The sequence below is a fragment of the Pristiophorus japonicus genome, chromosome 11 (genome assembly GCF_044704955.1).
Source record: "Pristiophorus japonicus isolate sPriJap1 chromosome 11, sPriJap1.hap1, whole genome shotgun sequence".
NCBI classification, from domain to species: domain Eukaryota; kingdom Metazoa; phylum Chordata; class Chondrichthyes; family Pristiophoridae; genus Pristiophorus; species Pristiophorus japonicus.
In genome coordinates, this window is record NC_091987.1 from 218,515,187 (window position 1) to 218,532,896 (window position 17,710).

A 17,710-nucleotide genomic window follows, 5' to 3' on the forward strand; every position below is an offset into this window, starting at 1 on the left:
GGTCAAAGAAGGCGAGTTCTTTTCTGTAAATTGATCCAGCCATAAAGCCATTTTGACCATGTGGTTTCAGTAAGAAAAAGAAACTGGCAATCAGCCAGCAGCTTCACACTCTCTGCCAAGATTAAAAAGTTAAAACTACCATCGGAGTTCGTATTTCATTGGAAATTAAGAGATCTAACACTGTATTTGCCACCAAAGTGGATAACCTCACATTTATCTACATTATATTGCATCTGCCCACTTACCTAACCTGTCCAAGTCACCCTGCAGCCTCGTAGCATCCTCCTCATAGCTCACACTGCCACCCAGCTTAGTGTCATCTGCAAACTTGGAGATATTACATTCAATTCCTTCGTCCAAATCATTAATGTATATTGTAAATAGCTGGGGGCCCAGCACTGAACCCTGCGGTACCCCACTAGTCACTGCCTGCCTGCAAAGGCTTCTATAGATATGTGAAGAGAAAAAGATTAGTGAAGACAAATGTAGGTCCCGTGCAGTCAGAATCAGGTGAATTTATAATAGGGAACAAAGAAATGGCAGACCAATTGAACAAATACTTTAGTTCTGTCTTTACTAAGGAAGACACAAATAACCTTCCGGAAATACTAGGGGACCGAGGGTCTAGCAAGAAGGAGGAACTTAAGGAAATCCTTATTAGACAGGAAATTGTGTTAAGGAAATTGATGGAACTGAAGGCCGATAAATCCCCAAGGCCTGATAGTCTGCATTCCAAAGTTCTTAAGGAAGTGGCCCTCGAAATAGTGGATGCATTGGTAGTCATTTTCCAACATTCTATAGACTCTGGATCAGTTCCTATGAATTGGAGAGTAGCTAATGTAACCCCACTTTTTAAAAAAGGAGGGAGAGAGAAAACAGGGAATTATAGACCGATCAGCCTGACGTCGGTAGTAGGGAAAATGTTGGAATCAATTATTAAAGATGTAATAGCAGTGCATTTGGAAAGCAGTGACAGGATCCAAGTCAGCATGGATTTATGAAAGGGAAATCATGCTTGACAAATCTTCTAGAATTTTTTTGAGGATGTATCTACTAGTAGAGTGGGGACAAGGGAGAACCAGTGGATGTGGTGTATTTGGACTTTCAAAAGGATTTTGACAAGGTCCCACTCAAGAGATTGGTGTGCAAAATCAAAGCACATGGTATTGGGGGTAATGTACTGACGTGGATAGAGAACTGATTGGCAGACAGGAAGCAGAGAGTCGGGATAAACAGGTCCTTTCAGAATTTCAGGGAGTGACTAGTGGGGTGCCACAGGGCTCAGTGCTGGGACCGCAGCTATTTACAATATACATTAATGATTTCGATGAAGGAAGTGAGTGTAATATCTCCAAGTTTGCAGATGGCACTAAGCTGGGTGGCAGTGTGAGCTGTGAGGAAGACTTAGACAGGTTAGGTGAGTGGGCAAATGCATGGCAGATGCAGTATAATGTGGATAAATGTGAGGTTATCCACTTTGGTGGCAAAAACAGGAAGGCAGAATATTATCTGAATGGTGACAGATTAGGAAAAAGGGAGGTGCAACGAGACCTGGGTGTCATGGTTCATCAGTCATTGAAAGTTGGCATGCAGGTACAGCAGGCGGTGAAGGCGGCAAATGGCATGTTGGCCTTTATAGCAAGAGGATTTGAGTATAGGAGCAGGGAGGTCTTACTGCAGTTGTACAGGGCCTTGGTGAGGCCACACCTTGGATATTGTGTACAGTTTTGGTCTCCTAATCTGAGAAAGGAGATTCTTGCTATTGAGGGAGTGCAGCAAAGGTTCACCAGACTGATTCCCGGGATGGCAGGACTGACATATGAAGAAAGACTGGATCGACTAGGCTTATAGTCACTGGAATTCACTGGATCTCATAAAAACATATAAAATTCTGACAGGATTGGACAGGTTAAATGCAGGAAGAATGTTCTCGATGTTGGGGAAGTCCAGAAGCAGGGTTACAGTCCAAGGATAAGGGGTAAGTCATTTAGGACCGAGATGAGGAGAAACTTCTTCACTCAGAGAATCGTGAACCTGTGGAATTCTTTACCACAGAAAGTTGTAGAGACCAGTTCGTTAGATATATTTAAAAGGGAGTTAGATGTGGCCCTTACAGCTAAAGGGATCAAGGGGTATGGAGAGAAAGCAGGAATGGAGTACTGAAGTTGCATGATCAGCCATGATCATATTGAATGGCGGTGCAGGCTCGAAGGGCCGAATGGCCTACTCCTGCACCTATTTTCTATGTTTCTATGACATCTTGTGCAGTAACTTTTTATATGGCACCTTATCGAATGCCTTCTGGAAATACAAATACAGGTTGAACCTCCCTTAATTGGCATCCTCAGGACCTGGCCTGTGCCGAATGAGGGGAGGTCATCGGCAGGGCGGGGTCGCCCGAGGTCGGGGGAGGTCGTCGGCCCGAGTGGGTCCCGCAGAGTCGGCAGGCCGCCGTCTCTGAAGAGTCGGCGGGTCCAGAAGAGTTGGCCTGACTCCCCGAAGGGAGAGTTGTGGGGAGGAGTGGCGGACCTGAGGATTGTGGCTGTAGGATTTCCAGCAGGGCACCCTGAAATGGTGCCGCATAAGGGAATCTCAGATAAGAGAGGTTCATCCTGTACACCACACCCACTGGTTCCCCTTTATCCACTCTGCTCATTACATCCTCAAAGAACTCCAGCAAATTTGTCAAACATGATTTCCCTTTCATAAAACCATGCTGATTCTGACTAAATTATGCTTTTTCCAAATGTCCTGCTACTGTTTCCTTAATAATGGACTCCAGCACCTTCAAAACGACAGATGTTAGTCCAATTGGTCTATTTCCGGCTTTCTGTCTGCCTCCTTTTTTAAATAGTGGTGTTACATTTGCAGTTTTCCAATCCCCTGGGACCGCCCCAGAATCTAGAGAATTTTGGTAGATTACAACCAATGCATCCACTGTCTGTGCAACCACTTCTTTTAAGACCCTAGGATGCAGGCCATCAGGTCCCAGGGGACTTGTTCACCTTTAGTCTCATTATTTTACCAAGTACTACTTCTTTAGAAACATAGACATTAACAGTGCAGGAGGCCGCCATTTATCGGCCCATTGTGTCCGCACTGGCAGACAAAGAGCCCCACGGCCCTCGGTCACTTATAAACCGATGAACACTGAACAATGGTGGACAGGTAAAGAGCATCCGGCCCAATGAGTCCACCCCACACAACTGCGATACCCCATGTATCGCAACATTTAACACTTCACCCCACCCGGAGCCATGCAATCTCCTGGGAGAGGCAAAAAAAGATAAAAACCCAGGCCAATTGGGGAAAAAATTCTGGGAAAATTCCTCTCCAACCCATCCAGGCGATCGAAACTAGTCCAGATCATCACTCTGGCCATATTAGATTCCATGAAGTACTTACCATCATGTCTGCGCCAGCCAACAAGAGGTTATCCAATCTAATCACACTTGCCAGCTCTAGATCCATAACCCTACAGGTTACGGCACTTCAAGTGCTCAAACAAGCACCTTTTAAATGTAGTGAGGGTTTCTGCATCCACCACCCTTCCAGGAAGCGAGTTCCAGACCCCCACAACCCCCTGCGTGAAGAAGCTTCCCCTCAAATCTCCTCTAAACCTTCCACCAACTATCTTAAACCTATGCCCCCTCGTAATTAACCACTCCACCAAGGGAAATAGGCCCTTGCAATCCACTTTATCCAGGCCCCTCAAAATGTTATACATCTCAATGAGGTCTCCCCTCAGCCTCCTCTGTTCCAAGGAGAACAAACCCAGCCTATCCAATCTGTCCTCATAGCTAAGATTCTCCATTCCAGACAGCATCCTCATAAATCTCCTCTGCACCCTTTCCAGTGCAATTACGTCCTTCCTATAATACGGCGACAAGAACTGCAAGCAGCTGTGGCCTAACCAGAGTATTACACAATTTAAGCATAACCTCCCTGCTCGTGTATTCTCTGCCTCGGTCAATAAAGGCAAGCATTCGTTTGCCTTCTTACCCACCTTGCCTGCTACTTTCAGGGATCTGTGGACAAGCACTCCAACGTCCCTTTGTTAATCTACACTATTAAGTGGCCTACCGTTTAATGTGTACACCATTTTCCTTATTAGCTCTCCCCAAGTGCATTACCACACACTTCTCCGAATTAAATTCCATTTGCCACTGTTTTGCCCACCTGACCAGTAGATTGATAATCTCCTGCCGTCCTGGACAGGCTAATGGGACTCAAGGTAGAAAAGTCCCCTGGTCCTGATGAAATGCATCCCAGGGTATTAAAAGAGATGGCGGAAGTTATAGCAGATGCATTCGTTATAATCTTCCAAAATTCTCTGGACTCTGGGGAGGTACTAGCGGATTGGAAAGCAGCTAATGTAACGCCTCTGTTTAAAAAAGGGGGTAGACAAAAGGCAGGTAACTATAGGCTGGTTAGTTTAACATCTGTAGTGGGGAAAATGCTTGAAGCTATCATTAAGGAAGAAATAGCGGGACATCTAGATAGGAATAGTGCAATCAAGCAGACGCAACATGGATTCATGAAGGGGAAATCATGTTTAACTAATTTACTGGAATTCTTTGAGGATATAACGAGCATGATGAATAGAGGTGTACCGATGGATGTGGTGTATTTAGATTTCCAAAAGGCATTCGATAAGGTGCCACACAAAAGGTCACTGCAGAAAATAAAGGTACGCGGAGTCAGAGGAAATGTATTAGCATGGATAGAGAATTGGCTAGCTAACAGAAAGCAGAGAGTCGGTATAAATGGGTCCTTTTCGGGTTGGAAATTGGTGATTAGTGGTGTGCCACAGGGATCGGTGCTGGGACCACAACTGTTTACAATATACATAGATGACCTGGAAGAGGGGACAGAGTGTAGTGTAACAAAATTTGCAGATGACACAAAGATTAGTGGGAAAGCAGGTTGTGTAGAGGACACAGAGAGGCTGCAAAGAGATTTAGATAGGTTAAGCGAATGGGCTAAGGTTTGGCAGATGGAATACAATGTTGGAAAATGTGAGGTCATCCACCTTGGGAAAGAAAAACAGTAAAAGGGATATTATTTGAATGGGGAGAAATTACAACATGCTGTGGTGCAGAGGGACCTGGGGGTCCTGGTGCATGAATCTCAAAAAGTTAGTTTGCAGGTGCAGCAGGTAATCAGGAAGGCGAATGGAATGTTGGCCTTCATTACGAGAGGAATGGAGTACAAAAGCAGGGAGGTCCTGCTGCAATTGTATAGGGTATTGGTGAGACCGCACCTGGAGTACTGCGTGCAGTTTTGGTCACCTTTCTTAAGGAAGGATATACTAGCTTTGGAGGGGGTACAGAGACGATTCACTAGGCTGATTCCGGAGATGAGGGGGTTACCTTATGATGATAGATTGAGTAGACTGGGTCTTTACTCGTTGGAGTTCAGAAGGATGAGGGGTGATCTTATAGAAACATTTAAAATAATGAAAGGGACAGACAAGATAGAGGCAGAGAGGTTGTTTCCACTGGTCGGGCAGACTAGAACTAGGGGTCACAGCCTCAAAATACGGGGAGCCAATTTAAAACCGAGTTGAGAAGGAATTTCTTCTCCCAGAGGGTTGTGAATCTGGAATTCTCTGCCCAAGGAAGCAGTTGAGGCTAGCTCATTGAATGTATTCAAATCACACATAGATAGATTTTTAACCAATAAGGGAATTAAGGGTTACAGGGAGCGGGCGGGTAAGTGGAGCTGAGTCCACGGCTAGATCAGCCATGATCTTGTTGAATGGCGGAGCAGGCTCGAGGGGCTAGATGGCCTACTCCTGTTCCTAATTCTTATGTTCTTATGTTCTTATGACCTTATCAAAAGCTTTAGTGACAGTGATTGTTTTAAGTTCCTCCCTCCCTATAGCCCCTTGATACATGAAGAATCATTACTAAGTGTGGGTACCATAGGGCAGCTGGCACTTGTAGAATTGGAAGATGAGGAAGGGGAAAAGGGGAGAGAGAAAAATACGTACAATTGATTGTTACCGTCTTGTTGACGTTAAATTCCTTGTCTTCTACTTCGAAGTCCAGCACTCTACAGCCATAAACACCACTGTCCACTCGTTTCACTCGGCTAACCTCCATGGTGTTGCCATTGTTGTCAAAGGTCTCCTCGATTCCATCCTGTTCATCAGAAGGGGAACAGAGTTCTTGTTACAAAGATTATTTCCATCTGACTAACCTCAAATTGCTCAGGCAGTCTTGTGTTAAATTATTTTTGCTCAGCGAGTCTTTGATGGGCACAGCACTCATGCTGCCAGGAGCACTGGTTTGCATGTTCATTTCTTTAGTATCCTGCCTTCTACACTACTGCAAAACTCACTGGGTGAAACTGTGGGCTGGTGATCTCACAGTCTACAAAGATGAGCAAGGGTGACTTATGGGCTAATTTGTTGCTCTCCTCATTTTGGTCAGTGGCTTCTGCTTGTCCGAACAGAGATCTTGCGCACATAGTGAGAAGGATGGCTGGTGAGAACCAGTGTGCTACCACACTACACTACATTAAGACACTAGAATTTAACAATTCGATAGATCCTGAAAAGAGGCACAGGGATCGCTTTGCGCGCCCGTTTAAAGTAATGCAGGCAGCATGCAAACTTCATGCTGCCTGCTATTGCAAATGTTAGTAGTGTGCAGTTCAGCACTAAACACGCTATTGAGGGCTGAACATCTCAGCAAGGAGCCCAAGTTCGTGTGAGGCTAGTATCAATTAAAGCTAGTCTGCATTTCTTAAAGCTAGCCGGCAGCACTTAAAGGGGAGGTGCATTCTGACTGCAGCAGGTACTGGAAGTCATTGTAGAGAAGTGTGTGACCTACAGAAAAAGAGTGAAGATGATGCAACATGGCAGAGAGAGGGCTCCCAGATTTTCTGATACAGCAGTCGGAGCCCAAGTTCAGAAGGAGAGATGTCCTGTATCCACAGGGGCCAGGTGGCCTTCCAGGCAAACTGTGAGAAGGCAATGGGAGCAGATAACTGTCGCGACCAATGCCAGCAGTGTAGCCCCAAGGACCTGAATGCAGTGCCACTAGAAGTTTACATAGAAACATAGAAATTAGGTGCAGAAGGCCATTCGGCCCTTCGAGCCTGCACCACCATTCAATAAGATCATGGCTGATCATTCAACTTCAGTACCCCTTTCCTGCGTTCTCTGATTACCCCATGATCCCTTTAGCCGTAAGGGCCATTTTTAACTCCTTTTTGAATATATCTAATGAAAGGGCCTCAACACTTTCTGCGGAAGAGAATTCCACAGGTTAACAACTCTCTGAGTGAAGAAGTTTCTCCTAATCTCGGTCCTAAATGGCTAATCGCTTATCCTTAGACTGTGACCCCTGGTTCTGGACTTCCCCAGCATCAGGAACATGCTTCCTGCCTCTAACCTGTCCTGTCCCATCCCGTCAGAATTTTATATGTTTCTATGAGATCCCCTCTCATTCCTCTAAACTCCAGTGAATACAGGCCCAGTCGATCCAGTCTCTCCTCGTATGTCAGTCCTGCCATCCCGGGAATCAGTCTGGTGAACCTTCACTACATGCCCTCAATAGCAAGAATGTCTTTCCTCAGATTAGGAGACCAAAACTGAACACAATATTCCAGGTGTGGCTTCACCAAGGCCCTGTACAACTGCAGTAAGACCTCCCTGTTCCTATACTCAAATCCTCTAGCTATGAAGGACAACATGCCATTTGCCTTCTTCACTGCCTGCTGTACTTGCTTACCAACTTTCAATGACTGATGTACCATGACACCCAGGTCTCATTGCAACTCCCCTTTTCCTAATCTGTCACCATTGTTAATATTCTGCCTTCCTGTTTTTGATACCAAAGTGGATAACCTCACATTCATTCACATTATACTGCATCTACCATGCATTTGCCCACTCACCTAACCTATCCAAGTCACCCTGCAGCCACTTAGCGTCCCCCTCACAGCTCACCCAGCTTAGTGTCCTCTGCAAACTTGGAGATATTACATTTAATTCCTTCATCTAAATTATTAATGTATATTGTAAAAAGCTGGGGTCTCAGCAATGAATCCTGCGGCACCCTATTATTCACTGCCTGCCATTCTGAAAAGGACCCATTTATTCCGACTCTCTGCTTCCTGTCTGCCAACCAGTTCTCTATCCACGTCAATACATTAACCCCAATACCATGTGCTTTAATTTTGCACACCAATCTCTTGTATGGGACCTTGTCAAAAATCTTTTGAAAGTCCAAATACACCACATCCACTGGTTCTCCCTTGTCCAGCCTACTAGTTACACCCTCAAAAAATTCTAGAAGATTTGTCAAGCATGATTTCCCTTTCATAAATCCATACTGACTTGGACCAATCCTGTCACTGCTTTCCAAATGCGCTGCTATTACATCTTTAATAATTGACTCCAACATTTTCCCCACTACTGATGTCAGGCTAACCGGTCTATAATTACCCGCTTTCTCTCTGCCTCCTTTTTTAAAAAAGTGGTGTTACATTAGCTACCCTCCAGTCCATAGGAACTGATCCAGAGTCGATAGACAGTTGGAAAATGATCACCAATGCATCCACTATTTCTAGGGCCACTTCCTGAAGTGCTCTGGGATGCAGCCTATCAAGCCCTGGGGATTTATCGGCCTTCAATCCCTTCAATTTCCCCAACACAAGTTCCTGACTAATAAGGATTCCCTTCAGTTCCTCCTTCTTGCTAGACCCTCGGACCCCTAGTATTTCCGGAAGGTTATTTGTGTCTTCCTTAGTGAAGACAGAACCAAAGTATTTGTTCAATTGGTCTGCCATTTCTTTACTCCCCATTATAAATTCACCTGATTCTGACTGCAAGGGACCTACGTTTGTCTTCACTAACCTTTTTCTCTTCACATATCTATAGAAGCTTTTGCAGTCAGTTTTGATGTTCCATGCAAGGTTCCTCTCATACTCTATTTTCCCCCTTCTAATTAAACCCTTTGCCCTCCTCTGCTGAATTCTAAATTTCTCCCAGTCCTCAGGTTTGCTGCTTTTTCTGGCCAATTTATATGCCTCTTCCTTGGATTTAACACTAACCCTAATTTCCCTCGTTAGCCACGGTTGAGCCATCTTCCCCGTTTTATTTTTACTCCAGACAGGGATGTACAATTGTTGAAGTTCATCCATGTGATCTATAAATTGCCTATCCACTGTCAACCCTTTAAGTATCATTTGCCAGTCTATCATAGCCAATTCATTTCTCATACCATCGAAGTTACCTTTCCTTAAGTTCAGGACCCTAGTCTCTGAATGAACTGTGTCCCTCTCCTCTTAATAAAAGAATTCTACCATATTATGACCTCATGCGAGTGGTCATTGTCAGCAAATTCATTTTCAAATGCCAAATCCTTATAACTGAACCACCAGGCTCAGACACTGCTCAATTCACCATCCCCTTCACTCACCTCCCAACAATCTATCAATCACAACTCATACCTCACATCATAGCTTCACCTCACCCTTATACACTTAGCACTGTTGAAAGCTGCACACTCACATCTCGCACACACTGCCAGCTATTCAACCATGACATTCCCCCAAACACTTTGCACCACATTCACTGACACACTTCCCTCTCTTTTGAAGGACAAGGGGGCATACAAACTAGTGCACCCATGTCTGGAAGCAACTGGTCTGAGCCTTGAAGTAACCTGCCACACCACTCCCTGAAGACTTCAGCAACTTCAAATAAGATAACAAACCACCAAACACTTGTACAAACTCACCAAGAGCTTGAAGAAATCAATCAGTAACTAACCTGAAAACAGTTGATGATCCCTTTGAATAGCGTTGATGGAGCTATTCTTCCCGCTGAACGCACATTCAGCTGTGCCTCTTTTTAAGAGAAAGCGTTAGTTGGAACGTTGAGGTCGAAAATGGCAACGCTGGCGCAAAATTAGCGTTGCATGTTGAGTGATGTCATGATCTGCTTTTGGCGCACACACCCAGCGCCCTCTCTAACAACCTTACCAAAATGGCATACTGCGCAGCCTGCACCAGAAGTGTGCATGTATGAACGCCATTTTAGACGGAAAACGGCACCTATGGAGCCAAATTACGCAGACAAAGTATTGCGATTCAAAGTGTTGGGCTTTCTCGATGGCTTAGTGATACATGAACCACATGTTGTGAAACTATGTTACACAGACCTACGAGGGAGGCATTTTGTATTGAAAAGTTGGAGCAAATACTGTTTTATAATAATAGGGCTGTTATGCTATGTAACACACAGGGGGCAAAATTGCCCCATTTTATAGCCCCGTAAGTGCCTACAGGGTGGGGAGCGCTCACGGAGCACAAGGATGTTTTCGCCTGTGGGAGAGGGCACTACCACCTCCCCAGAAATTGCCCCGGACGTTTGAGAGGCGCTGTCCTGGCAGCGCGCTCACGGGCATGCACACAACCGGCGGTGATGTCATTGCAGTGCACGCCAACTCTCATCGACCCTTTAACGTCCTGCGGGGGAAATTGCCCTGCGGGCCATGAGGCTGGCATCTGCTGCTTAAAGGGGAGGCCTGCAGCGCCCCGAGCCACCATCTTTGTTAGTCGGCACTCCGTCTTGGGTGCCGGGCCACTGGCCTGGTCTCACGCGTCCTGGGTGGCCACCAAAGTGCCATGCAGTGTGCACAGTGGCCCTCCTCATTAATGGCAGGGGAGAGATGTTGTAGTACGTTTACGCTACGCGGAGCATCCACATAGCACTGGCCTCAGTACTGCCCTACCGCCCTGAACCCGCCCCTCAAAGGGGAGCACCGGAGACAGTGCTTTGCTGCCTTTGTGGGGCGTAAGGCCCAATTCTGTGTCGGGAGCGGGACTTCCAGGCCGGGTGATAAAAGTCCCGGCCCCGGAAGATTACCGCTCCCAATCGGGGCGCAGGACAGTTTCGCCCCCAGTGCATTATCACGGCCACTAATTTACAATGACTGAATAAGTCAAATTTCAGTCTGACAAATTGACAAATTGTGAGGGCAGGAAAATGTTACAGGAAGTGCGACACAGGAAATGAACACTACATGCAAGACAATAATTAAACTCTTATTTAACATATAACACTGTGGTCTGAAAGGGGTATATTTCCACTTCATCAACACGGTAATACATATTTTTCATAAGCACAAAACAAATATGTTAGAAGATACCAACGATATAGGTAAAAAACAGGATGAGCTCCTACAAGCTGAATTTAGGGAGCTATGAATTAAATTAAAAAGTAGGACCACAAAGGTAGTAATCTCAGGATTGCTACCAGTGCCACGTGCTAGTCAGAGCAGGAATCGCAGGACAGCTCAGATGAATACGTGGCTTGAAGAGTGGTGCACAAGGGAGGGATTCAAATTCCTGAACATTGAAACCAGTTTTGGGGGAGGTGGGACCAGTACAAACCGGACGGTCTGCACCTGGGCAGGACCGGAACCAATGTCCAAGGCAGAGTGTTTACTAGTGCTGTTGGGGAGGGGTTAAACGAATATGGCGCGGTGATGGGAACCTATGCAGGGAGACAGAGGGAAGCAGAATATGGGCAGAAGCAAAAGATAGAAAGAACAAAAGTAAAAGTGGAGGGCAGAGAAACCCAAGGCAAAAATCAAAAAGGGCCACATTACAGCAAAATTCTAAAGGGGCAGTGTCTTAAAAGACAAGCCTGAAGGCTCTGTGCCTCAATGCGAGGAGTATTCGTAATAAGGTGGACGAATTAACTGCACAGGCAGCAATTAACGAATATGATATATTTGGCATCACGAAGACATGGCTCCAGGGTGACTAAGGCTGCAAACTCAACATCCAAGGGTATTCAACATTCAGGAAGGATAGACAGAAAGGAAAAGGAGGTGGGGTAGTGTTGCTGGTTAAAGAGGAAATTAACACAATAGTAAGGAAGGACATTAGCTTGGATAATGTGGAATCTGTATCGGTGGAGCTACGGAATACCAAAGGGCAAAAAACGCTGGTGGGAGTTGTGTACAGACCACCAAACAGTAGTAGAGAGGTTGGGGACAGCATCAAACAAGAAATTAGGGATGCGTGCAATAAAGGTACAGCAGTTATCATGGGTGACTTTAATCTACATATAGATTGGGCTAACCAAACTGGTAGCAAAACGGTGGAGGAGGATTTCCTGGAGTGTATTAGGGATGGTTTTGTAGACCAATATGTCGAGAAACCAACTAGAGGGCTGGCCATCCTAGACTGGGTGATGTGTAATGAGAAAGGACTAATTAGCAATCTTGTTGTGCGAGGCCCCTTGGGGAAGAGTGACCATAATATGGTAGAATTCTTTATTAAGATGAAGAGTGACACAGTTAATTCAGAGACTAGAGTCCTGAACTTAAGAAAAGGTAACTTCGATGGTATGAGATGTGAATTGGCTAGAATAGACTGGCAAAAGATACTTAAAGGGTTGACGGTGGATAGGCAATGGCAAACATTTAAAGATCACATGGATGAATTTCAACAATTATACATCCCTGTCTGGAGTAAAAATAAAACGGGGAAGGTGGCTCAGCCGTGGCTAACAAGGGAAATTAAGGATAGTGTTAAATCCAAAGAATAGGCTTATAACTTGGCCAGAAAAAGCAGCAAACCTGAGGACTGGGAGAAATTTAGAATTCAGCAGAGGAGGACAAAGGGTTTAATTAGGAGGGAAAAATGGAGTATGAGAGGAAGCTTGCTGGGAACATAAAAATTGACTGCAAAAGCTTCTATAGATATGTGAAGAGAAAAAGATTAGTGAAGACAAACGTAGGTCCCTTGCAGTCGGATTCAGGTGAATTTATAAAGGGGAACAAAGAAATGTCGGACCAGTTAAACAAATACTTTGATCTGTCTTCACGAAGGAAGACACAAATAACCTTCCGGAAATACAAGGGGACCGAGGGTCTAGTGAGAAGGAGGAACTGAAGGAAATCCTTATTAGCGTGAAACTGTGTTGGGGAAATTGATGGGATTGAAGGCCGATAAATCCCCGGGGCCTGATAATCTGCATCCCAGAGTACTTAAGGAAGTGGCCCTAGAAATAGTGGATGTATTGGTGATCATTTCCCAACAGTCTATCGACTCTGGATCAGTTCCTGTGGACTGGAGAGTAGCTAATGTAACACCACTTTTTAAAAAAGGAGGGAAAGAGAAAACGGGTAATTATAGACCGGTTAGCCTGACATCAGTAGTGGGGAAAATGTTGGAATCAATTATTAAAAATGAAATAGTAGCGCATTTGGAAAGCAGTGACAGGATCCAAATCAGGGATTTATGAAAGGGAAATCATGCTTGACAAATCTTTTAGAATTTTTTGAGGATGTAACTAGTGGAGTGGACAAGGAAGAACCAGCGGATGTGGTGTATTTGGACTTTCAAAAGGCTTTTGACAAGGTCCCACACAAGAGATTGGTGTGCAAAATCAAACCACATGGTATTTGGGGTAATGTACTGACGTGGATAGAGAACTGGTTGGCAGACAGGAAGCAGAGAGTCGGGATAAATGGGTCCTTTTCAGAATGTGAGTAGTGGGGTGCCGCAGGGCTCAGTGCTGGGACCCCAGCTATTTACAATATACATTCATGATTTAGATGAAGGAATTGAGTGTAATATCTCCAAATTTGCAGATGACACTAAGCTGGGTGGCAGTGTGAGCTGTGAGGAGGACTTAGACAGGTTAGGTGAGTGGGCAAATGCATGGGAGATGCATTATAATGTGGATAAATGTGAGATTATCCACTTTAGTGGCAAAAACATGAAGGCGGAATATTATCTGAATGGCAGATTAGGAAAAGGGGAGGTGCAACGAGACCTGGGTGTCATGGTACATCAGTCATTGAAAGTTGGCATGCAGGTACAGCAGGCGGTGAAGAAGGCAAGTGGTGTGTTGGCCATGGCTAGGAGATTTGAGTATAGGAGCAGGGTGATCTTACTTCAGTTGTACAGGGCCTTGGTGAGGCCTCACCTGGAATATTGTGTTCAGTTTTGGTCTCCTAAACTGAGGAAGGACGTTCTTGCTATTGAGGGAGTGCAGCGAATGTTCCCCAGACTGATTCCCGGGATGACAGGACTGACATATGAGGAGACACTGGATCGACTGGGACTGTATTCTCGGGACTGGACAGGTTAGATGCAGGAAGAATGTTCCCAATGTTGGGGAAGTCCAGAACCAGGGGTCACAGTCTAAGGATAAGAGGTAAGCCATTTAGGACTGAGATGAGGAGCAACTTCTTCACTCAGAGTTGTTAACCTGTGGAATTCCCTACCGCAGAGAGTTGTTGATGCCAGTTCATTGGATATATTCAGGAGGGAGTTAGATATGGCCCTTACAGCTAAAGGGATCAAGGGGTATGGAGAGAAAGCAGGAAAGGGGTACTGAGGTGAATGATCAGCCATGATCTTATTGAAAGGTGGTGCAGACTCGAAGGGCCGACTGGCCCACTCCTGCACCTATTTGCTATGTTTCTATATTTCTAAGAAAGCCTGAACTGTAACACACCCAGGTTTGATCCTTGATCTGTACTGAATTACCTGATGTAGTAGCAGTATGTGGGTGTTACAAATTCGCACCTTGGCTTCGATATTCTCTCAGGTACAATGGTGCTAGCGATCTGAACATCATACATTTATTGCTGTGCTCATGCTGCCCAACAGTTATCTATACAATAGTGTAATCTGGAGTGCAACGATGGTATTCCCTTGTGTTCTGAACTGGATATTCATGGCTAGTACACGATTCTTTTATCTCTTTAAAGGTGGACTGAGAAAGCAGTTGGACAAGACTGGATACAAATTATTATGTTGGTTTATTTCAAAGAGCAGCAATTATGATTGCATTCACTTAGATCAATCAATGCAACTGGCCTTCACGTAATAATACAAAATAATGAACATACCACGCTGCCCTACATCAGTGTGTTGTTTTGCTGGATAAACTATACAATTCCTAACTATTTGGAAGAAAAAAATCAAAGAGCAAGTTATTATTTAAATGGAGAAAGATTGCAAAGTGTTGCAGTACAGAGGGACCTGGGGGTACTTGTGCATGAAACACAAAAGGTTAGTATGCAGGTACAACAAGTGGTCAAGAAGGCCAATGGAATCTTGGCCTTTATTGTAAAGGGGATAGAGTATAAAAGCAGGGAAGTCTTGCTACAGTTATACAGGGTATTGTTGAGGCCACACCTGGAATACTGCATGCAGTTTTGGTTTCCATATTTACGAAAGGATATGCTTGCTTTGGAGGCAGTTCAGAGAAGGTTCACTAGGTTGATTCCAGAGATGAGGGGGTTGACTTATGAGGCAAGGTTGAGGAGGTTGGGCCTCTACTCATTGGAATTCAGAAGAATGAGAGGTGATCTTATCGAAACGTACAAGATTATGAGAGGGCTTGACAAGCTGGATGCAGAGAGGATGTTTCCACTGATGGGGGAGACTAGAACTAGAGGGCATAATCTTAGAATAAGGGGCCGCCCATTTAAAACTGAGACGAGGAGAAATTTCTTCTCTCAGAGGGTTGTAAATCTGTGGAATTCGCTGCCTCAGAGAGCTGTGGAGGCTGGGTCATTGAATATATTTAAGACAGAAATAGACAGTTTCTTAAACAATAAGGGAATAAGGGGTTATGGAGAGCGGGCAGAGAAGTGGACCCGAGTCAATGATCGGATCAGCCATGATCGTATTAAATGGCCTTCTCCTGCTATTTCTTATGTTCTTATCTCACACATTCTAACGTCCTTGCAGCCTTTTCTGGGTAGGCCTGACTGTCCTCACAGCATTCTGCATAAAATAATACCAACCTGTGTTTCCATTTCTGTTTTTTATTTCTCTTTGTTCACAGTCAAAAAGAATCATAGATGTCCTGACACACTAGTAGGGAGATGGTTATTGATTGCTGAGACTAACAAATTGCTCAATATTTCTATTATTTTGGGGAAACAACATCAAAGATCAAATCAGCAGCATTTTAATCAGTTATTGTCTCAGTGCCTTTTTAAACTTGTGTGATCACACTATACTTTAAAACATCATGTTTAAAAATAACCCATTCCAAATCCGTTCTGTGGAGAAATGGCCAAAACTTTCTGAAATATAGCAGGGGCTACAATTGGCCTCTGTGCTGCTGGTCTGGAGAGTCGGGAGGTGGGGCGGGGGGCAGAATAGCCAGATTTCCTGACTATTAGCCGATGAATTCTGCTGCAAAGTATCTGGTTATCAGGAAGGGACATAATTAGACTTTGCTACGATGATTGACTAATGAAAGATAACTGCTGAAAGTCAGTTCCTGGGCTCTCACATGAAGGACACAAGGTACTATTAGTGCTAATTTATTCATAATTAATCTAGTCCGCAGCTTCAAGGAAGAAGAGCAGAAAGGGAGGGAAAAAATAGGATATTTTTTTCTTAAGAAGGTCAAATTGCACTGATGAACTTCTAAACTGTCTACTTCTTGATTAACAAGACTTACAGACTTAACATTGCTCTCACCAGCACTTTGTAAAAGGTATATTCGACAGAAGATGAACCATCGGATTTGCACTCCATTGTCATATTGTCTGACTCCTTCAGCACACTGGGCTGGATCAGAAGTTCCACATTCTCTGTCGGATCTGGTGAGGAACAAAAAAAAGACCTGGTAGTGGGAGTAGCCTGAAGAACTGATTGCTCACTGCCAGTAAAATTGCTGAGAATTTCATCATAATGGAGCACCAAAACTAGTAACAAATGAGCATTCAGATTTCAGACAAATCCCATCATCCTGTTGGGATGGATTTTAAATATTCACTCGCTCAATTAAAATCACAAATAGTCAGTATTGCTATAGATTCAAGAATGGTGCAGTACTTGGTGCATTTTTACTCCTCAATGAGGAAAGTCTTTGGGTGGCTTTGGATATTTGGCTGGAGTACAGTCTCAAAGTGCTCAGCTGTGGTATACTCTGATCCCCCATTGTTAAACAGCTGAAAATCCAGAATTGGTGAAAACAAGCAGTGCATATTCTGTACCCTACACACTTCTGACAGTCTCAGCAATTCCTCCTGCAACTCTCATTTACATTTCCAGCTGTAAAAGAGCAGCCTATCTCTGCTCTAATTACAGATTGCACTAAGCAGACTTTTTTCTTTATGTGACACTGACAGTGGGGTAGAGTTTCAGCAAGTTCAGAAAGACTTTCACTTTTTTGAGTCCAGACCTGGAGGATGTGTGAGCAGAGTCTCTGGACCTGCAGAGTAAACAGAAATGTTACCATAACTGTTTTCTGCCACAAGAGGGAGGCCTATTAATAATACTCAGAGGAGTCCATTGACAGCACCTGACTAATCTACACAAAGTACCAGAGGACCTGCATCCTTGATACAAACAGGCCCACATCAGGATAGTCAGGGAATGCTGGAAATCAGAAAGCCCCAGGTGGGCACAGTTTGCAAAATGAATCAAACCCTCCCAGTCATGATGTAATTTATTAGTATAAAATCCTTCATATGTCTTCTTCGTTCAGAAACATATCAAGAATATGACTTAGATGGTGTAAACATTCTGCAGCACAGGGCTGTGAGATGTGGGTGAAAACTACAATTTGCCACTACTCTGAGCTCCCAAACTCCAACCTTTCTGCCACTGGGAAGGGAGTGCAAAGTTCACAGTGCAGAGAATCACAGGCATCAATCCACCTGTGGCACAGTGTGCTGAACCATCATGCTGCTGCCTCTAC

The 17,710-nt window shown here is 44.5% G+C and overlaps 1 protein-coding gene across 8 annotated transcripts in view; it reads right to left on the reverse strand.

Moving 5' to 3' along the window:
• Positions 1-17,710, reverse strand: part of mcamb (melanoma cell adhesion molecule b) — a 214,333-nt gene that overhangs the window by 39,013 nt on the left and 157,610 nt on the right. For all 8 annotated transcript variants that reach the window (XM_070894571.1, XM_070894568.1, XM_070894569.1 and 5 more), the window contains 2 exons: positions 16,486-16,607; positions 5,996-6,146 (listed from right to left, as the gene is read on the reverse strand). In XM_070894571.1, coding sequence (XP_070750672.1) covers positions 5,996-6,146; positions 16,486-16,607 — 273 coding nt within the window. The remainder of the gene's footprint in view (positions 1-5,995; positions 6,147-16,485; positions 16,608-17,710) is intronic.